This window comes from Podarcis bocagei, assembly GCF_964188305.1.
Source record: "Podarcis bocagei genome assembly, chromosome: 10".
Lineage (NCBI taxonomy): Eukaryota > Metazoa > Chordata > Lepidosauria > Squamata > Lacertidae > Podarcis > Podarcis bocagei.
Window position 1 is genome coordinate 46070797 of NC_138135.1, and position 21947 is coordinate 46092743.

The 21947-nt window shown below is 42.6% G+C and overlaps 2 protein-coding genes across 3 annotated transcripts in view; one reads left to right on the plus strand and one right to left on the minus strand.

Moving 5' to 3' along the window:
* KRR1 (KRR1 small subunit processome component homolog) lies at window positions 1-7438 on the plus strand. 2 transcript variants are annotated; one of them, XM_081211262.1, is made up of 10 exons: window positions 1-153; window positions 1014-1189; window positions 2015-2149; window positions 2434-2559; window positions 2739-2822; window positions 3434-3490; window positions 3842-4012; window positions 5284-5361; window positions 5462-5555; window positions 6595-7438. In XM_081211262.1, exons 1-10 carry the CDS (start codon window positions 75-77, stop codon window positions 6726-6728), a joined length of 1134 nt encoding a protein of 377 aa, XP_081067388.1. In that variant the 5' UTR covers window positions 1-74; the 3' UTR covers window positions 6729-7438. The 2 variants fall into 2 exon arrangements, with proteins under 2 accessions (XP_081067388.1, XP_081067387.1); XM_081211261.1 differs by having other exon boundaries at window positions 4-153; window positions 1011-1189.
* GLIPR1 (GLI pathogenesis related 1) overlaps window positions 7411-21947 on the minus strand; it is a 20906-nt gene continuing 6369 nt past the window's right edge. The window contains exons 3-5 of the mRNA XM_081211273.1: window positions 14723-14829; window positions 9186-9268; window positions 7411-7958 (exon numbers count right to left, since the gene is read on the minus strand). Coding sequence (XP_081067399.1) covers window positions 7780-7958; window positions 9186-9268; window positions 14723-14829 — 369 coding nt within the window. The 3' untranslated portion in view covers window positions 7411-7779. The remainder of the gene's footprint in view (window positions 7959-9185; window positions 9269-14722; window positions 14830-21947) is intronic.

Below are 21947 nucleotides of genomic sequence, written 5' to 3' on the forward strand. Positions count from 1 at the left end.
CGCGCTCTTCCTCTTTCGCGCTGCGCTTCCGGGTCGCCCGTGTGGAGCGTTTGCCGGGTGGAGCGAGGGGCACCATGGCGACCCCCAAGGAGGCAGAGAGTGGGGAGGGAGCCGCGGGGGCGCGGACCCCCAAGGCCAAGAAAGCGAGCAAAGGTGACGTCATATTTCCCCCCCACACACGTGAAGGCGTTTCACGTGGGTTCCTCCCGCCACGTGCGGTGCCTTTTCGAGGCTTGGGTCTGTTTTGGTCGCTTTGCCTTCTATAGACCCCCGTGAAACCCGCCTTGGTCTTGGCACAGCTTGCCTGCTTTTGTTGTTGTTGTTAGTGCTTTGTTTCCTTTGGGGGAGAGGGAAGAAGGGTTAGGAATGAGTATTTCAAAAATTGGGAACTTCTTGTTTGTGTTTTTCAATAATAATAATATATATATATATATTATACCCTGCCCATCTGGCTTGGTTTCCCCAGCCACTCTGGGCAGCTTTCAACAAAAGATCAAAAGATGAAAAATACATTAAAACATCAGTCATTAAAAACTTCGCTAAATAGGGCTGCCTTCAGATGTCTTCTAAATGTCAGGTAGTTGTTTAGTTCTTTGACATCTGATGTCTGCTTCTTGGGAAACATATAGAGAGTGCGCTATTTTCTGGTGGTGTGAGCTTTCCTGGCATCCAGAAAGGTGGTGCCCGGTGGGTGGAGGACCAAGTCGAGGCCGAGACGGGTAACACGAGTGTGAACTAACTTGTAATAGTAATGTGTCGCGTGGAAATGGTTTCCCAGAAGCCAGGTTGCGTATGTTTCTTTAAGGTTGTGATTTGGAATGTTGCAGGGCATTTTTGTAGCCTGATTTATTTATTTTTGCAGCTGTTGTACTGCACCTTGCGTGTTTTTCTCACTTGAGATTTCAAAAAAAGTCTGGAGCGATAGTTGTGGCACCTTCCCTGGTCTCTCCTGCATTAGACCCTTCCCACATTTTCATTTAGGGAAAACTAATATGTTTCTTTATTGCTAGCAGTGGACGAGTCTGAACTTCTCACTGTTCCTGATGGGTGGAAAGAGCCAGCATTTGCAAGAGAAGATAATCCTAGAGGTCTCCTGGAAGAAAGCAGCTTTGCCACTCTGTTCCCAAAATACAGAGAAGCTTATCTGAAAGAATGCTGGCCACTGGTGCAGAAAACTTTGACGGAACATGTGAGAATATTTTCTATATGGAATATTTTCTTAAATGGAGTGTGTTAACTTTCTACTTAAGAGTCTAGATTGCTGATGGCCCAGGTTGTGTTCTTATCTCTGCTTCCCTGAATGGAAATGGGCACAGGGGCTCAAGCTACTTAAAAAAATAAATGACTGTTTTCACAGCATTTTACATTACTCTGAGCATCTATCTACTGTTTAGAAGTTGGAGCAGCCCGCAAGATCCATTGGAAATAAATCACATGTGTCTCTGCAGCAGATGTTTGAAGTAACATGAGATCTATGTGATGTTAATGGACATTTTTGCAGTTAGCAGGAATAATTATGGGGAATCCTTAATGCTGGTTCCACATTTTGTTTGGAGGGTCCTTTGGCCAATATGTTCTCAATGGGATTTTCTCTCTGCATGTGTCCACCTCCTCCTCATTGTTGCAAGTTCATTTGGCTGCCTCTCTGGGCCCATTCTGACCTCTTTTCAGAGGGAGAGGATAAGCCATGTGCAGATTACTGCTCTTCTTTGCTCCTCTCTTTGTTCATTCACTCAGAGAGTAGGTAAATAAGCTGCAAAAGCAAGGAGGAACAGCAGTAACAAGACCAAGAATGATCTTCCTACTGGAGCATGAAACCAGTCCTGAAAGTCCTGTTAATTTAAAAAATATGTTTTCTTTACAATTCCTATGTCATGAAGTTATCGAAATAACTTTTTTTTGTTTGATATTCATATATATTCTGACTGTAAAATTTATTTTTCAATTTAAAACTCTGAGGCTGTTAAACAGTAAAGTTTCTATATAGCCTGTTACTTCTATCTTTGTCTTACAGCACATCAATGCAGCTTTAGACTTAATAGAAGGAAGCATGACTGTCAGCACAACAAAGAAGACCTTTGACCCATATATAATCATCAGAGCCAGAGACTTAATAAAGCTTTTAGCAAGAAGTGTTCCATTTGAGCAGGTTTGTTCATTGATAAAATAATTGTGGTCTGCCATTGCTACATTTCTATTAAATTTAAATTCTATTAAATTGTCAGTTAATTTTGTCAGGAAAACCCCCCCACAAATCTGTGAATTAATAATCTGATAGATATCCTGGATTTATTAGAATAGTCATTCAGTGGAAGTGGCAGTCTAACTTGGATATAGAATCATTTTGCAGAATAGTTTCTCAAAGTGAAGTAATATTAAATATGTTTCTGCCTATATTTGTGTCTGTTTAACTGTTTCTGCTGTTCTATTTAGGCTGTACGTATCCTTGAAGATGACGTTGCATGTGACATCATTAAAATTGGGTCCTTGGTCAGAAACAGAGAAAGATTTATAAAAAGAAGACAAAGACTTATTGGTCCCAATGGATCTACTCTCAAGGTTGGTCTTACATACTTAGAGATCATTTCTATGTATGTTTACTTAGAAATAAGTCACAGTCTGTGCAGTGGGGTTTACTTCCTGCAAGTGAATTTAAGACTGAGGCCTTAGTGTTTGTTAAGAAAGCTACTTACATGATTTGAGTCCTGAAACATTTCTCATATTTTTTCCTGACCTAGGCCCTGGAACTGCTAACAAATTGCTACATCATGGTTCAGGGGAATACCGTTTCAGCTCTTGGACCTTTTAATGGCTTAAAAGAGGTAAGATCTCTTTTCCACAGGAAATAAGGTTTTAGAAGTTCCATGCATTTAACCCCCACCCCTCCAAATCTGGTAATTATACCTTATTTAAGTGTTCAGTTTTTGTCCAAGGAATTCACTTCGTTATTACACTGTTGGTCGCTGGCATAGAACTTTTATCATGCAACTAAGTTCTGTGGTCCTTTTGTATTAGACAAAAAGTGCTTTAAGCACCAAGTATTTGCATCCATGCAAGCTGCAAAGTAGTGGAAGTGCACTAGGACAAGTGGAAAACATGGTGACAAAGTTTTTGCTAGACACATGCACAAATTTCCTTACATGGGTGCAGCATTGCTTCAGGATACAAGTAACAAAAATCTTATTATTGCTTAAACTGTCCATAGCATGCAAAGCTTTACTGTAAACTATAGGATCAGTTTGTCAGTCTGCTTCTTCTGAAACTTAGTGAATGGTTCAGAAAAGATCCATTAAATATAAGATTAGTTAAATAAAGATTGCTTATTGAAATAGGCTTGTTCTTAGTATTATCTTTTAAAATACAGTGGTTTATAAATTAAGCAATTTAGCCATTAAAACTACTACTCCATTGGCATTCTTTTTAAAAAATCTAGGTTAGGAAAGTTGTTCTTGATACAATGAAGAATATTCATCCCATATACAACATCAAGGTGAGTACAATTTTCTTTATTGTATAAAATATATTTATCACTCTTTCCTCTTTATTCTAACAATTTTCATTTGAGGTGCTTTTACCTTTTAAACATTCTCCTATAACAAAATTCTTTTATCATTGGTCATATAGAAAAACATGAAAAGAACATGGCATAATTAGGCTTGATTACTTAGTTTATAAATCTGATCATTCTCCCATTTGATACCTTAAGTTATCTGCTATAATTAAATTATGTTGTTTTTTATCTACTATTACCTCACTTTCCCTGTGTCTTTGAATGTATTTTTTAAAATGAAGCAGAGCAAATATTATGTTCTAATTTCTTGTTGTTTTAATGTGATTGAAGACTCTGATGATTAAAAGGGAATTGTCAAAAGACCCCGAATTACGATTGCAGAACTGGGAACGGTTTTTGCCTAAATTCAAACACAAGAATTTAAACAAACGGAAAGAACCACAGAAGAAAAATGTCAAGAAGGAATATACTCCCTTCCCACCTCCACAACCAGAGAGTCAGGTCTGTTATATCTCACTTGAATTTTACTGCAGAACATTGATGAGTTTGAATTAAATTGATTGCATGTCAAGGAATCCCAATATACATTTAAGAGGGAATTTGCCTGTCTTTCTGTCCCAACAAAGGAAATCTCAAGGCAGTGGCAAATAAGAATATTCAGAAGAGTAGAATGCTATCTGCAATCTATATAAAAGTGTTGCAGTCCTAACACTTGACAGAGCTGTGCAGCCTTTACAGCATCTAGAGCTCCACTGCTTGTGCCAGCCAGGGGCTTGAAAAAGTCTGTATGTTTCCTGTGCCAGCTCTAGGTTGTCACAGCAAACCAGCCTAAATGAAGCCCCTTGCTATAGTTTGCTGGAAGCTGAAGCAGCTTAGGAACCAGGGCTGCTTCTTGCTGACAGAGGCAGACATAACTCCTCTGCTTCACTCAAGACCACCTCTAGTTTGGTGGATCAAGGGTTTGGATTGCTCTGTAAAGCAGATGACAATTTCCTACTAGAACGATAGCAAATGTATGCAGGCTGTTTTGAATTTATTTTCTTTCATTTAGGTGTGAGTGAAAATTACGCTGGCTTTAGGGTGGGGAGTTGAGAAAGGAAAACAGGGCTTCTGCATTCTTAATAGTCATGTAATGGGAAATTTCAGCAGGGGTTGCTTGCATGTTAAGTTAACCCCCTCCTGAAATTTCCATGGTCACTGTTGATGGGTTTAGTGAGTTGTAGTGTTTAGTAAATGTTTGCTCATATGTACACATGACTCCACAATTGCATATTTATTTGGTGTTGGTGATTATTATTTAATATTATTTATAAAGACATTTTAGTTTTTACTTAAACAGTTTAAGTAAAACAGTTTAAGCTACCATTCAGTTTTAAAACTCACGACCGTTCATATAAAATTATTTGCCATACAAAAGAAATTTGCTGATTGCTTGACTCTGCATGCTTCACTCAGAAATAAGTCCCATTGAGTTAAGTGGATTTTATTCATAGTACTGTACAGTATATGGGTATTAGAACTGCAGTCTAAGTTATGGTAGTACTTAATCCATTTATGATCCTTTGTGTACTGTGTGCTCATACATAAAACCTTGGTTAAACACTGCCAATTTTGTAGAATTTGCTGGAGCTTCATTTCAATATGTACTTTTGGGAGAAAGGAAAGAATACAGATTTAATGGGGGGGAATTCAAATGCTTTCTGATTATTATTTTATAGTTTTAAAAAAATATTCAGTATGGAACATGCTAATCATAATTTTTATTTTTACAGATTGATAAGGAATTGGCAAGTGGTGAATATTTCTTGAAAGAAAGTCAAAAGAAGCGTAAGAGGGTAGAGGAGATAAAGGTACGGCCACTCTGATGTCTTTTGAAGTTGTTTTAAAATATGTATGTTAATTGTATGTGCTTTGTCTGAATTGTATGTGCTTTGACCTTTTTAAACTTAGGCAAAACAAGCAGAAGCAATCAGTCGGAGGCAAGAGGAGAGAAACAAAGCTTTTATTCCACCCAAGGAAAAAACAGTTGTAAAACCAAAGAAAGGTAAGATGAGTTCAAATTATTATTTGTTGTAAAAAACAACACCTTTTATAATTGAGTTCTCTTTTCAGTATTGACATGATGAAGGGAAATTATTTTGGCCTTTCTGTGTAATGAATTAACATTGGTCTCCTATGTTGACATAGTAACAAGTCTTCTGAGGAAGAGAAAAGTGAAGAATTATGTTTCTGGTTAGTGATCTGGATCACACCAAAGGCTCATCTCGTCTAGCATCCTGTTCTCACAAAGACCAAACAGGCCTGCTGCAGGGCCATGAGCCCACCCTGAGTGCTGCATCCATGCTGCCTTTCCCACTTGTGATTCTCAGCAGCTTGTGTTTGGAAGCATACGGTATTGCTACCGCCAGGGGAGGGAGAACATAGCCACTATGGCTAGTAGTCATTGATGGCTTTAACATTAATGAAGGCTAACACCAGGTAACAAGTAGTGCCATAGTTCTGGAGAGTTGCTTCAAACTACTTGATCATTTTGGTTGCCTATTTTTGAACCTTTTCCAGCGCTACAGTATAATTTTGAGGTGAGATGACCATAACTGTTCACAGCATTTCAGATGCAGTTGCACTATATATTTATTTAATGGCACTGTATTGGCAGTTGTATTTTTTAATCCCTTTCTTAATGACTGCTAATGTAAATTGCTTTTCACAGCTGCAACACACAGGGTCAACACTGTAGTCAAGGTTAGTCCTGTGGTTAAGGAAGAGAACCTTTAACCACCATCACAAGTTCTGATGACACACTAAACCCAAATCTTTGCTTAACTGCCATCCTGTGCTGCCCTAAAAGAGCCTGAGGAGCAAAGTTGGTGCAAGCTCTTCTCTGGGAGGCAGTACATTTACATGGTCATGGTAATTCACTCTAGCTGATCATGACATGTGAATCAGGACAGTGTGTTTGCTAAGCACAACTTGATGTCATGTTACTTGGTTCAGTGGATGTGTGTAAAAGTTTTGAATATACATTGGGTCCAATTTGTTTACCTACAAATACATAACCCATATTTTCTTTTTTTTATATATAGCTTTGGCTGAAACAAAAATTGATATCCAAGCTATTAAAGAAAAGGTTAAAAAGGCAAAGAAGAAGAAGTTGGGAGCACTTCCAGAGGAAGAAGTAAAGTTAAAAATTGCAGCAGATGCAAAGAAAAAGAAATGATCTTTCCTTAAGGTTTTTCCGCTGGAGGAAGTTTTCATAAACTGCAGATTTATAACTGACTAGATGCATTGTCGTAGTGCACATCAAACTATTTGCAAACTTCGCTTTCTCCGTGGCCTGGAAAACGCCCCGTGATTTCAAGGTTTGCAGAAAGTAAAATCGGCAGCTTGTTCTTTGCATTGTAAGTTTTTGGTATGAAGGTTTTTAGCATACACAATATTGCCAGATATTATTTTGTACAGTATATTGTGGTGTCATTTGCCAGAATGAATGGAAACACTTCACACAGCCTTATATGTGTTGCACACCTTTCAATCCCTGACCTCTGTGGGGAAAGTCTGCCAGGGGGCTTCTACATGGTTTTGTTGAATCTGTGCAGTCACAAGTCCTGTTTTATCAGGTCTCCCTTATGGTATAGAGTATTCATATCTCTTGCAGGCCTTCCCTCTGTAACAGAGGAATTTGGGGTGGGGATGCAGTAGTTGTGAGGATAGCAAAGCAAGACTTGTTTGCATGCCCACTCTATCCAGCTACCTGCACACCTGTACTTGACATTTATTTGTGGTATTGTGATGTGTGACTTATGGAAAGAAGGCAGAGTCTGAGAAAATGTTAAATCTTATTTTCCCCAAGTACTGTTTACATTTTAGACCCTACCAACAATTTACATTATCACTGCTCATTTTTAAAATAATACAACATTTTATTAATATTGTGGTCAAGATGTCATAAATTATGCCTCCCTGTTATGCTTTATTGATGTACATGAACACATAACAAATGCATTAAAATCAGGTAAGTAAAGAAATAACCCACCCCAGAAACAGACATCACTTTTGAACCATGAACTAAAAGGGTGCATTGTTTTCTGCTATCAATTTTTAAACAAAAAAATTAGCCAGTGTGGGTGTCCTGCAGATGTCTGACTACAGTTCATGGGATTTGTTGACTAGCCTGCTCTAAAGCAGACTTTGGACTTGACATTTAATTGTTAATGCCATATACCAGCTGACTATGCTTAATCCACCAGCTCTTTATCTCCATTGCTAGTTTATTCATAAAAAAATATTGTGGGATAACGTTGCTTCACAAAGAAGACTGCTGCTAAAGTCCCTAAAGCAAAAGATGGTCTCAATATTAGAATGGTGATACAGTACTGGTCACAAATTGACTCCTTCTGGTTACGAAGTGATTCATCCTGGTCAGAAATTGACACCTCCTGGACTTTACCTATAAATAAAAGTAAAAAGACATTAAGAGTAGTTCAAGTTTGAAACTTCCTCGATTATTAGGCTTGTAAATTATGAATCATTCTAAAGCTGACAAAACTTCTTGGGGTCTATGTAAAAAGCCAAAGTTCATGGTCTTCATTCTAGGACCCTAGGCAGCCTGCTATTTATGAAATAAATCTGTGACCCCCTCCCCCCCGGTTCTTCCATGTGTAGAGCAAATGTATCTTCCGTGCCTCTACAAAGTCAAAAGTCCCTGGAGTGTGCTGAAAATATTAGTCAACTAATTAGTTTTCTGCATGTATCTACTTCTACAGCATGCATCAGATTTGCAAGGGAGTCTGCATTCACAGCTGTCTAGATATCTGAAACAACATTTAATCTGGTGTAGCCTAAATTCTATCAAGATCTTATAGACTGGGGGTTATACATATGTTGTCTCTGAAAAACAAATCACGTTCTAGAAACCACATTTCTCACTACAGGGCGCATTGTGGAATGTATCTGGCTGGATATTGGCTGCTGCTGGAAAACTAGCAAAAAGGTTCCAGCTCTCACTATGTTCTAGCTCACCTAAAATAATGGGGAACTTTTCTCCCATGTGAATATTCTGCATGGAGAAACTTCAGTATGAACAAAGCTGTACACTAACAGCCCAGTTCCAGCACTACTTTGCAAAGCTGCTACAAGTACAGCAATTATTGGTGGCAGGCGGCAACACACAACCAACTACATAATTGCAATTAAAAACCATTGTACAGGCACAAAAATGGACATAAGAGCACTCCCCAGGATTATACTTCCTTCCAAGCAAATAGATACTTCACCATAAATTTGCTTTGTGGTCCATTGTGAAGGGGTGGAGTTCCACAACACCACCACTGAAAAAAAGCCTGAAAATGTGTGCTGATTGTCTGCTCCACACTGAACTTTTATAAAGTATCACCTCCACATGATCCAATAGACAGTAATGAGCTTAAGTCATCTGTTCTCATATGAGCTTCTCCTACAAACCTTACATTTCCAGCTTCAGGACCTTTAATATTTACAGCCATCTCTGGCTATAATGGTGTGACGTAGGATGTCCCTATTTTTCCAAGAGGAGGTGGGACTTAACATAGTAGAGGAATCTACTATGGCAAGTTCTAAATATAATACCTTGTAACAAATGTTCAATCGATCGTCACACTTTGTTTTCACCATGCAAGTCCAATTCATTTTCACTTACCACATAGTTTGTCTACACACGGTTCTCCATCACACTCACTGCACGATGTTCCTCTTTTGTATGGCCATGTTGGAAAATTGCCACTGTAAAAGAACAGCTTTGTCAGATCACTTTGTGGAAAGAGGGGGGTACAGAATGTGATTTAAAGATTCTTATTCCAGTTACATTCAAACTGCTTGCTGTCTGTATAAATTCTTAATAATAGAGAGTAGGAATAATTAGATAGTTTCTCAGCCAGACATAAGAAGGGACATTTCAGGGCATTAAACTGGTGATGCAGCCACCTTTTCGAAATCAAGACTGAACCTACTACACTCATCAAGTATCAATTCCCAGCTATGTGCCTGAGTTTAATGATAGGTTAAACCACAGTTTGGATTCTTGCTGTTTTCTATTCGACAACTGCTGAAAGTGGCACACGAGCTTTCAACTCCACCCAAGGTACTGATGTATCATGATCCCTTTCTTCTACACACTCATTTAACTCATACATTTTGAAAATTAACATAAACCAAGAGGTGATGCATTTGTCATGCAATAGCTGAAAGGAATTGTTTTATATTGATAGTGCTGATACTGGTCTAGCCATCCCAATGATTAACTGGGAATTCAAACCCTCTCCTCCAATTTAAGATAGGAACCATACATTTGGAGATTTAATTTGAGACCAGGTAGGGACATCAATGTACGAGGCTAGGGAAACAAAAAGAGAAAGGACAGGATTTTAACATTTAATGATTTTCTGTTGAGTTCTATTTCCCCCTTTTGTTTATTTATTTACATTTGCTGAAACCTGGAGACTGGGAATTAGCAAACTAAATAAATATTAATGTTCTTAATGTACAATGGAATACGTTTGTTTCCATGTCAACTTGTTTTAATTAAGATGTTTTGGGGAAATATTTGTCTCTAATGAACTCTCAAACCAAAGCACATGCTATCAGAATCTTACCTACATTGCCTGAACATAATGTTCCTAGGCATCTAAACAATACCATGTGTTGTTTTTATACCAATACTGTACACTAGAATCTGTTTACTGCAAACCTCCCATGTTTAATGAATGCATACCATTTCTTATTGTTTAAGGTAGGAATGGGGAAGCTGTGGCACTCCAGATGTTCTTTCTACTCCCAACAGCCCCAGCCAGTATAGCCACTGATGGAAGCTGTAGTCCAACAATATCAGGAAGAGCATGGGTTTCCCCCATTACTGGTTTAATAATAACAATAATAATAATTTATTATTTATACCCCGCCCATCTGGCTGAGTTTCCCCAGCCACTCTGGGCGGCTCCCAATCAGTGTTAACAACATTACAGCGTTACATATTAAAAACTTCCCTGAACAGGGCTGCCTTAAGATGTCTTCTGAATGTCAGGTAATTATTTATCTCTTTGACATCTGATGGGAGGGCGTTCCACAGGGCGGGTGCCACTACCGAGAAGGCCCTCTGTCTGGTTCCCTGTAGCCTCACTTCTAGCAATGAGGGAACCGCCAGAAGGCCCTTGGCGCTGGATCTCAGTGTCCGGGCTGAACGATGGGGGTGGAGACGCTCCTTCAGGTATACAGGACTGAGGCCATTTAGGGCTTTAAAGGTCAGCACCAACACTTTGAATCGTGCTCGGAAACGTACTGGGAGCCAATGCAGATCTCTCAGAACCGGTGTTATGTGGTCCCGGCGGCCACTCCCAGTCACCAGTCTAGCTGCCGCATTCTGGATTAATTACAGTTTCCGGGTCACCTTCAAAGGTAGCCCCACGTAGAGCGCGTTGCAGTAGTCCAAGCGTGAGATAACTAGAGCATGCACCACTCTGGCGAGACAGTTCGCGGGCAGGTAGGGTCTTAGCCTGCGTACCAGGTGCAGCTGGTACACAGCTGCCCTGGACACAGAGTTAACCTGCGCCTCCATGGACAGCTGTGAGTCCAAAATGACTCCCAGGCTGCGCACCTGGTCCTTCAGGGGCACAGTTACCCCATTCAAGACCAGGGAATCCCCCACACCAACCCGCTCCCTGTCCCCCAAAACAGTACTTCTGTCTTGTCAGGATTCAACCTCAATCTGTTAGCCACCATCCATCCTCCAACCGCCTCCAGGCACTCACACAGGACCTTCACCGCCTTCACTGGTTCTGATTTAAAGGAGAGGTAGAGCTGGGTGTCATCTGCATACTGATGAACACCCAGTCCAAACCCCCTGATGATCTCTCCCAGCGGCTTCATATAGATATTAAAAAGCATGGGGGAGAGGACAGAACCCTGAGGCACCCAAGTGAGAGCCCAGGGGTCTGAACACTCATCCCCCCCCCACCACTTTCTGGACACGGCCCAGGAGGAAGGAGCGGAACCACTGTATGACAGTGCCCCCAGCTCCCAGCCCCTCTAGACGGTCCAGAAGGATGTTATGGTCGATGGTGTCAAAGGCCGCTGAGAGATCCAGCAGAACTAGGAAACAGCTCTCACTTTTGTCCCTAGCCCGCCGGAGATCATCAACCAGCGCGACCAAGGCAGTTTCAGTCCCGTGATGAGGCCTGAATCCCGATTGGAAGGGATCCAAATGGTCCGTTTCCTCCAGGCGTGCTTGGAGTTGTTCAGCAACCACCCGCTCAATCATCTTGCCCAAGAATGGCAGATTTGAGACTGGGCGATAGTTGGCCAAATTGGCTGGGTCTAAAGATGTTTTTTAAAGAAGCGGTTTAATGACCGCCTCTTTCAGCGGGTCTGGGAAGGCTCCCTCACAGAGGGAAGCATTCACCACCCCACAGAGCCCATCGCCCAGCCCTTCCCGGCTCGCTTTTATCGGCCAGGATGGGCAAGGATCAAGGAGACAGGTGGTCGGTTTCACTTGTCCAAGCAGCCTGTCTACATCCTCGGAGGTAACAGATTGGAACGGATCCCATGTAACAGGACCAGACAGAACTCTAGCACTCTCCCGCCCTGGCCCTGCTCCCATGGTGGAGTCTACCTCCTTCTGAATCTGAGCGATTTTATCTGCAAAAAACTTTGCAAAAGCATTGCAGCAGATCTTGGGGTCCCTACCAAGCCCCGGTGGTACAGGTGGTTCCGATAGATTGCGAACCACCTGTAAAAGTCTCCTGCTGCTGTTTTCTGCAGATGCAATGGAGGCGGCGAAGAAGGCCCTCTTCGCCGTCGCCATTGCCACTTGGTAGGCTCGACGTTGAGCTCTAACCCGTGTCTGGTCTGATTCAGAATGAGTTTTCCGCCACCAGCGCTCTAGCCGTCTCAACGATTGTTTCATCACCCTCAGCTCCGGGGAAAACCACGGGGCTGTCCGGGCTCCATGCAATCGGAGAGAGCGCTTCGGAGCCAGACAGTCACTAGCCCTGGTTAACTCCGCATTCCAGCGTGCCACCAGGGAATCAGCTGAAAGGCCATCAACTTGGGATAAAGCATCCCCTACCACTCTCTGGAAGCCAATTGGATCCATTAAGTGGCGGGGGCGGACCATCCGAATCGGTCCCACCTCCCTGCAGAGGGGAAGGGTTGCAGAGAAGTCCAGTTGCACCAGGAAGTGATCTGACCATGGCACTTCTTTTGTTTCGCTTTTAGTGTCAGATCACCAACATCCATAGAGGTGAACACCAAGTCTAAGGCATGTCCACGGCTATGAGTTGGGCCAAACTTATTCAGGGACAGCCCCATGGAGGCCATGCTTTCCACGAAGTCCCGAGCGGCCCCTTGTAAGGTCGTGTTGGCATGGATGTTAAAATCCCCCAGGACAACCAAGCTAGGTGTCTCCATGAGCATATCTGCCACGACCTGAAGCAGCTCAGGCAGGGAATCCTTGGTGCAGCGGGGAGGTCGGTACACCAGTAGGAATCCTGTACTGCCCCTATTGCCCAACTTCCAGAACATGCACTCAGAAAACTGGGTCTTCCCAATAGGACGCCTGGTGCAGACTAATGACTAAGGAATGCCAGAGAGTGATAATCTGCAATATTACACAAAAGCTCTGGTATTTATAGCACACTGAGCCAGGCCACTGCTTACAATGGTAAATAGTTTGTGAGAGTCTTGAACTCCAGCCTTCAGGAACGTTTTGCCTCCCTTCCTCACCATATTCATAAGGAGTATGGTAGAAACACAAGGCACAAGGAGAAGGGGACGACAGAGGACAAGATGGTTGGACAGTGTTCTCAAAGCTGCCAACTTGAGTTTGACCAAACTGTGGGAGGCAGTGGAAGACAGGAGAGCTCTGGTCCATGGGGTCACAAAGAGTTGGACACAACTAAACAACAAATGGTAGAGACAGGCCGCCTCCATCATCCAGCCTAGGACCAACTTCCATTGACCCTTCCTCTCCTGGAACTTTCTGTCCCCAGTTATTCCACCTACCTGTATTAGCATTGAAAAATATATCCCCCACCCAGGGATCAGTAACTATTTTATGATGGACCAGAGAGCAGGCTTAGAATGGTTCATATGTGCAGCATCGGTTCTTAAGATAACCTGATCTTGAACAATTCAGAGCTCTATGGGGTTAACATATTCACTTTAAGCCTGGATAGAAACTGGTAACCCATGTGATTTGTTTGTTACATGCTGCCTTGCTCCTCCAACATTCTGGTAATGGTGCCTTCAATTAACATTGTATTTAAAAGCAGTCCTGTGTAGAGAGCTTTACAGTAAACTACTCTTCTTGGCAGTGGCACCCTCCCTGTGGGATGCCCTCCCAACTTTTAGAAGACATCTGAAGGCAGCCCTGTATCAGGATTTTTGACCTTTAATTACGCTTTTATATATGCTGGAAGCCACCCAGAGTGACTGAGGAAACCCATCCAGACGGGCTGGGTATAAATAATAAAATTATTATTATTATGGATGAAATCAGTGTATATGTGTAATGAAGACTATGTCTACATTCGCCAGACTAGGTCTATTGCTGGATATGCTGTTCATCTTGAAACTGAACTTTAATTCTTACCATGATCAGAAAGGACTTGCTGGCCTTAACCCAGAGTTGCCAGCTTCTTGATTCTGGAAGATGCAAGAGTATTTCCTTCACAAGAAAACTTCTTGCATTAATTATAAATCAAAAAGCTCCCTGTAATGTTGCAGGAGTTCCGTACCATGCCCTGAGCGCTCAAGATCACTGGGTCCAGACTCCCTGCGGCCTTAACCAAAATAAACAGCTGCCACCACATTATTCTCCTGCTGTTTGGTGTACTCTGCATATCAAAGCTAACACATGGGATGAGATATACCGGTATTTTTCTTAGAATTCTTCAGACCAGAACAAATCATTCATAATTTTAAAAAAGCAAGCAAGAGAAGCACAAGCTGTGATTTTATAAATAAAATAAATCATCATCATCAATTCTGTCTACTATCCTACCATACTTGACTTTCCTCTGTTTACTATACAGACCATCAACCTTTAATGAACAGAACAACCAACCTCCTCTCCTCTGCCTAATCCCATTAAGCTCCTCTAATTGTCCAACTGTGCTTCTCAACTGACCCTCTCCAACTCCACCACATACCCCTTGCGGTAACTCATTCTTCCTTGACACTTACCTAGGCCCATAGTTACAAATGAAATGTGCAGCATTCGACGTAAAGCCTGTTACTTGACGACAGAAGAAAACGGCACAACCAACCTTGTATGTTGTTGCCCAAACCATCTGAAATTAAATGGGTAGATTGTGAAGATTATTTCGTATTAAGACTTATCTAGAGCAGTGTGCCATGGCACCCTGGGGTGCCTTAATTGGTCAGCAGTGCTGCAGGCAACACTGGCCTTCTCGTTCCCTCCCCTCTCAACTCTGCCTCCCAAAGGCTTGCACAGCTATTTGTTGCAGCAGCTCCCCAGGCGAATGGTGTCTCAGGTGCTGGTTGCCAGGAGCTGAGGCGGCCTTGGAGTAAGTAAGCAAGCAAGCGGGCAAGGGAGCCCAGCCAGCCAATCCGCCAGCCCTTGCTGTTGGGAACAGACATGAAGTCCCAGACCCCTGTGGGCAGTGTGAGGAGGCACCTCTCTTTGAGGGAGGGCAGTTCAGAGACCAGGGGCAGCAGCTGCGGCTGCCCAGAGGACTCTGAACGAGAGGAGGCTGTTCAAAAGGGAGCATGTTAAAAAAAAAAAGGGTGAGAGGCTGCCAGTTCTGCAGGCTAGGTGTGACATAACTGGGCTCCTGAGCCCCACAGGGGTGCTGCAGAAAGAATGTAGTTGGTCAAGGGAGAAGTGAACTCAGAAAGGTTGAAAACCTCTGATCTAGAGCAGTGTTTCCCAACCACTGTTCCGCGGCACACTAGTGTGCCGCGAGATGTTGCCTGGTGTGCTGCGGGAAAAATTAAAAAATTCGAAAGATTTTTTTTTTTAAGTCAAATTTTCGATTGGGGCGCCGTCACTAGATGACCCCTGGGGTTCCCTCCCTCCCTGCGCCTCCCTCCTCCTCCTCCTCCTCCTCCTCCGGGGAGGCCCTTCCTGGCTCTCGGCCAAGGCTTCGCGGCTGCCACTCACTCGCTCGCCCACCCGCCTCTCCCCCTCCGTCCCCGGCGCGGGGGCTGCCGGGATCCATAGTCCCCTCGCCCGCGCGGGGTGCGCAAACTACGTTTCCCAGCGTGGCCTGGCGGGCCGGGCGTTTTGTTTGAAGCGCTCTTCTCCCGGCCATGGAATGAGCGCAGCGGCGGCGGCCGGGCGGGCAGGGGCTCTTCCGCGCAGACCCCGCGCAGCCTGCCTGCGCCCCCGCGGAGATCGGGCGGCAGGATGGAGCCCGGGGATCCCCGCGGAGGCGGAGCGTTGGAGGCGGAGGCTGCCCCCCAGGTAGGGCTGCGTCGGGGGTTTTTTATTTTTGCAATGCTGCATCCGCGCCGGAGGGGACGCATCGGACCGCGGGGAGACCCCTTGGCGGGCGTGCAAGGCAATGCATGCGTGCAGGCGTTGCATGGAGTGCAGTGCAATGCAATGGCAACGCGGCGCCCTACATGCATGCATGCAACTTCCACCGGCGCTCCAGACTTGGCAGGTGAGGGGGGTCCCTAGTGGGCGGCAGAGAGAGCTGGGAGGGCGAAGGGGAGCCGGGGGGGAGCAGCGCTGCTCCCCGAGCCGAGCCCAGGGGGAAACTTCGGCGTCGTTGCGCCGGGTGTTGGAAGCGGAGGCTGGCGGGGGCCCCTCACCTGCAAAACCTGGTCACCTCTCATATATTTCGTGCATTGCATTCATCGCCCGCTTTCTCCTCCAAGGAGCTCCCGGGGGCGCGCGTGGTTCTCCCCGTGTTATCCTCGCAACAACAGCCCTGCGAGGTGGGTCAGGCGAGTGGCCCAAGGGAGCACCCAGGGATTGTCCTGGCCAGGTGGGGTGATTTGAACCCTGCTCTCTGCCCGGTCTTCGTCCTCATTTAGCCCCCACATGTGCATGACTGTGCATGACTGAGGTTTTCCCCCCTCATCTTGGCTATGGTGTGAGTCTGTGCTATTAATTAATGGGGTTCTGCCTTCGGAGAAGATGAGCCAGCCCTCAAGGAGGTGATTATGTAATTTGCTAGCAATTCATGTCCCTCCCGGCGTGACGCTGCGCGCTGACGTCACGGGGCTGTAATGGTGGTGTGCCTCGAGATTTTTTTCATGAAACAAGTGTGCCTTTGCCCAAAAAAGGTTGGGAAACACTGATCTAGAGTAACAGCTAACTTACCCAGCTGCTTTGTTTTTAAAAGCAAAGCAGATTAAGGGATATTGAGGGCTCCCTCCCCCTTTCAGAGTCAGAACTGTAAACTAGACTGCTAATTCTTTCTCTGCAATTAAGTGTGTGCAGCTAAGATTTCAGTGCTGCCTGCCTTCTGTCCAGAAAATAATCATAACACTATTGATGTTTCAGTGGAAGAACCTTGAGATTTAGATGGGAAAATATAACATGGATCACTTATACTGAGCTTCAGAATGTTCAATGCTTCACATATATGAGTTATCTTTATTATTATTTTTTTATAATAATTTTTTTATTGCTTTTTTTCCAAGGTCAGAATACATCGTCAATAACACAACAAAAGCGGTTTTACAAAGGAAAGAAGAAATTATAGAAGAAAATTCACTTTTTCAAATCAATTTTCATGATCAACCGGACTTCCCCACGTCCTCCATCCCCTGCTTTCTTTACAATAAAAATAAACAGCAAATTAATACCTTATTTCAAATGTTTTTGTGTTTTCATTTAGTTATATAGTCTGCAATTTATACTTTTCTAAATCATAACTTAGTTCCCATCATTTACCAATCTCAATACTGAAGCATGTTTTTCCCAAAATCTTAGCAAATTCTCAACATTCATATAACTTATAGTGTTTTTGTAAATAGTCCTTAAATTTTTTCCAGTCCTCTTCCACTGCCTCTTCTCCCAGTTCTCGGATTCTGCCTGTCATTTCGGCTAATTCCATGTAGTCCATCAGCTGCGAATGCCATTCTTCCAGCGTGGGTAACTCCTGTGCCTTCCAGTATTTGGCTATAAGGATTCTTGCTGCTGTAGTTGCATATAAAAAGAAAGTTCTATCTTTCTTTGACACTCTCTGGCCCACAATGCCCAGGAGGAAGGCCTCTGGTTTCTTATGAAAGGTATACTTAAACACCTTTTTCAACTCATTGTAAATCATTTCCCAAAAAGCCTTCACCCTCGGGCATGTCCACCAGAGGTGAAAAAATGTTCCTTCAGCCTCCTTACATTTCCAACATTTATTATCAGACAAATGATATATCTTTGCAAGTTTGACTGGGGTCATGTACCACCTGTATACCATTTTCATAATGTTTTCTTTTAAGGCACTACATGCCGTGAATTTCATACCGGTGGTCCACAACCTTTCCCAGTCTTCAGACATAATGTTGTACCCAATGTCTTGTGCCCATTTTATCATAGCTGATTTAACTGTCTCATCTTGAGTGTTCCATTTAAGCAGCAAGTTATACATTCTTGAAAGCACTTTCATCTTAGGTTCAAGTAGTTCTGTCTCTAATTTTGATTTTTCCACCTGGAAACCAATTTTTTTATCTTTTTTAAAAATCTCTAAAATTTGGGCATAATGAAACCAGTCTCGCACCTTTCCTTTCAATTTTTCAAAACTCTGCAACCTCCAGGTATCACCATCTCTTTCTATTATCTCACAGTATTTTACCCAGCCACTCTCCATATTCCGTAGTTTTATGGCCTTAGCCTCCATCGGTGATAACCACCTCGGAGTCTTACTTTCAAGTAAGTCCTTATATTTAGTCCAGACAATGAATAGAGCTTTCCTGACAATATGGTTTTTAAACAGTTTGTGAGACTTTACCTTGTCGTACCACAAATATGCATGCCACCCAAAAGCGTTACTATGCCCTTCCAGATCTAGGACATCAGTGTTTTCTAACAAAAACCAGTCCTTCATCCAGCAGAAGGATGCAGCTTCATAATACAATCTTAAGTCCGGCAGGGCAAACCCCCCTCTTTCCTTTGCATCTGTTAATATCTTAAATTTTATTCGGGGTTTTTTGCCCTGCCAGACAAACTTCGCAATATCCCTCTGCCACTTTCCAAAACATTCCACTCTGTCCACGATCTGGAGGGTTTGAAACAAAAACAACATTCTTGGCAATACATTCATCTTAACTGCTGCAATTCTTCCCGACAAGGAAAGTTTCAATCTTGACCAAGTTTCTAAGTCCTTTTTGATTTCCGACCAGCATTTTTCATAATTATCCTTAAATAAATTCAAATTTCTCCCAGTCAAGTTAACCCCCAGGTATTTCACTTTTGTAACCACATTTAATTCTGTTTCCTTCTGGAACCCATCTATTTCTGAAGGTGTCAAGTTTTTTTGCCAAAACCTTGGTTTTTTGTTTGTTCAACTTGAATCCCGCCACCCGACCAAACTCAGAAATTAGTTCTAAAGCTCTTTTTGTGCTGGTTTCTGGCTCCTGTAATGTCAAAACCAAATCATCTGCAAAGGCCTTCAGTTTGTATTGTTTTTCTCCGACCTGTATTCCTTCCACCAGCTGATCCCTCCTAATCAGATTCAGCAACACCTCCAGGACAGAAATAAATAACAAGGGTGATAGGGGGCACCCCTGTCGTGTCCCTTTTTCAATTTTAAACTCCTCTGTCACCACACTGTTTACTATCAATTTAGCCTTTTGTTCTGAATAAATTGCTTCGATACCATTTTGAAACGCCCTTCCCACTCCCATCCCTTCCAAATTTTTCTTCATAAATTTCCAAGATATATTGTCAAAGGCCTTCTCCGCGTCTATGAAAATCAAAGCTGCTTTCGTATTCATATTTGTCTGTAGTAACTCCAAGACATCAATAATATTCCTAGTGTTATCAGACAAATGTCTACCAGGGAGAAAGCCTGCTTGGTCCTTATGAATTACTTCATTCAAAACTTTTTTCAGTCTGTTTGCTAAAATATCAGCAAAAATTTTGTAATCCACATTTAGGAGTGAGATGGGACGATAATTCTTAAGTTGAGTCTTTTCAGATTCCAATTTTGGTATCAGGGTGATGAATGCCTCTTTCCACGATTCTGGTGCCCCCTTCCCTTCCAAAATCTGATTGCATACCTCCATTAGTGGCTGTATCAGATATTCCTTCAGTGTCTTATAGTATTTGGAGGTAAGTCCGTCTGGGCCTGGGGATTTGCCTGTTTGCATGTTCTGAATGGCACTTTCAATTTCCTGTTGTGTTATTTTATAGTTCAGGGCTGTTTGTTTGTCTTGTGTTAGCTTTTGAAGGCCATGACTTTTTAAGAAATTATTTATTTCAATCTCTGCTTGGGGTCCTTGGGTATAGAGTTTTTTAAAATATCTCTGGAAACACTTTCTAATTTCTTCTGGTTTCTGAATACATTCACCTTCGACCTCCAGATTGGTAACAAAGTTCAATTTTTGTCTCTTTTTCAGCTGCCATGCCAGCAGCTTCCCACATTTGTTTGCCGATTCAAATGATCTTTGTTTCATCTGTTTAATTTTCCATTCAATTTCTTGGTTTATCAATTTCGTATATTGTGTTTGGTAAAATTTTATTTCTCTTAAAACTTCTTTTGATTTTGGATTTAGTCTCAGCTTTTTCTCTCCATCTCTTATTTTGTCCAAAATCTTGTCCTTTTTACCATTCCAGAGTTTTTTTCTTGATGGTGTTCTGTTGTATCAGGAACCCTCTCATAACAGCTTTACTCGCGTCCCAGATTATTTTCTTTTCCACCGAGGTATTCAGATTTATTTCAAAATAGTCTTTCATCGTTTTTTGGGCCTTCTTCACAATCTCCTGATCTCTAAACAAGTGGTCATTCATTCTCCATCTGAAGGATCCAGCTGGTGTGAGTCTCAGGTCCATTTTCAAAGCGTTATGGTCGGAGCAAGTTTTAGGGCAGATCTCTATTTTTCTTGTCTTAGGTGCCAGTCCTCTAGATATCCAGATTTGGTCGATTCTTGTCCAAGATAGGTGGGCCTCAGAAAAGAATGTTCCCTCCTTACCTAGAGGGTTCTTTGTCCTCCAAATATCAATCAAGTCCATATTGTCTGTCAGTTCAAAAAAGGTCTTTGGAAGTCTGCCGTCTTTGTTCAAATTTTGGTTTTGTGACTTATCCATGTAAGTGGAGACTACCCCATTCATATCTCCCATCAAAATGATGTTGGTATAGTCAATGTGGTCCAGCATTATCTCATGCAGCCTCTTATAGAATTCCGATTTCCCATCGTTTGGTGCATATATTCCAACTATCAAAAATTTTTCTCCTTGTGATTGTATTTCAATCGCCAAAATTCTTCCTTGTTCATCTTTAAACACCAATTTTGGTGCTAGGCTCTCCTTTGCATAGATCACTACTCCTCTTTTTTTAACCTTGTCTGATGAAATAAATTCTTGGCCTAGTCTCTTATTAATTAGCACTCTCCTGTGGAGCCTAGTCACATGTGTTTCTTGAAGGCAAATGACGTCCAATTGTTCTTTTCTCAATATATGAAAGATTTTTTTCCTTTTCTCGGGTGAGTTTGCACCATGAATATTCCAACTAAGAAGCTGCAGAGACATCCTGGATCAATTTATTTGCCAGTAGGAGTGTCTCCTTTGTCTTCTTTATCTGGAGGTGGAACCGGGTTGAGGCCAAACGAAGGAGGTGGCCAGGCTCCTGCTACTCCTTTCCGAAGGTCCTCCCCGTGGTCGTTTAGGAACTTTTCTTGCTCTTCTGCTGTTCTAATTCTTACCTTCCTTCCTTTCAAGGTAAAAGATAGTCCTTGAGGGAATTCCCACCTATAAGGGATTGTGTTGTTTCTCAATAAGCTTGCTAGGTCTTTATATGTAGCTCTTAAGTCCAGTAGTTGTTTTGGTAGTCTCTGAAGATTTCTGCCGTCTTTCCCTGTATCACCAATGAATTTTTAAAGTGCAGGCCGAGTATGTTATCCTTTTCTTGCTTAGATCTCAAAATGATCAGGCAATCTCTTGGTTTATCCTTCTTGACCACTCTTCCTAATCTGAAAGCGGTGACGATTTTGAAGTCCTTCTCTTCTGCCAATCCCCAGAACTTGGATATTTCTGTTGTCAAGAAGCTAATCAAGTCCTCTTTTTCTAGTTCTGGGATATTTCTAAGCCTCAGATTGTTTTCCCTGTTTTTCAGTTCTGCCAGGGACAGGTACGCTTGCTGTTCAGTAACCTGTCTACTCAGTGGTCTTACCTCCCCTCTTAATTCCTCTATCCTCTTTTTATTTTCGTCTGCTTTTATATTGACTTCCTCGACTAGTTTTCGATTTTCTGTTGTAGTCTTTTCAATATTGCCTATTGCCT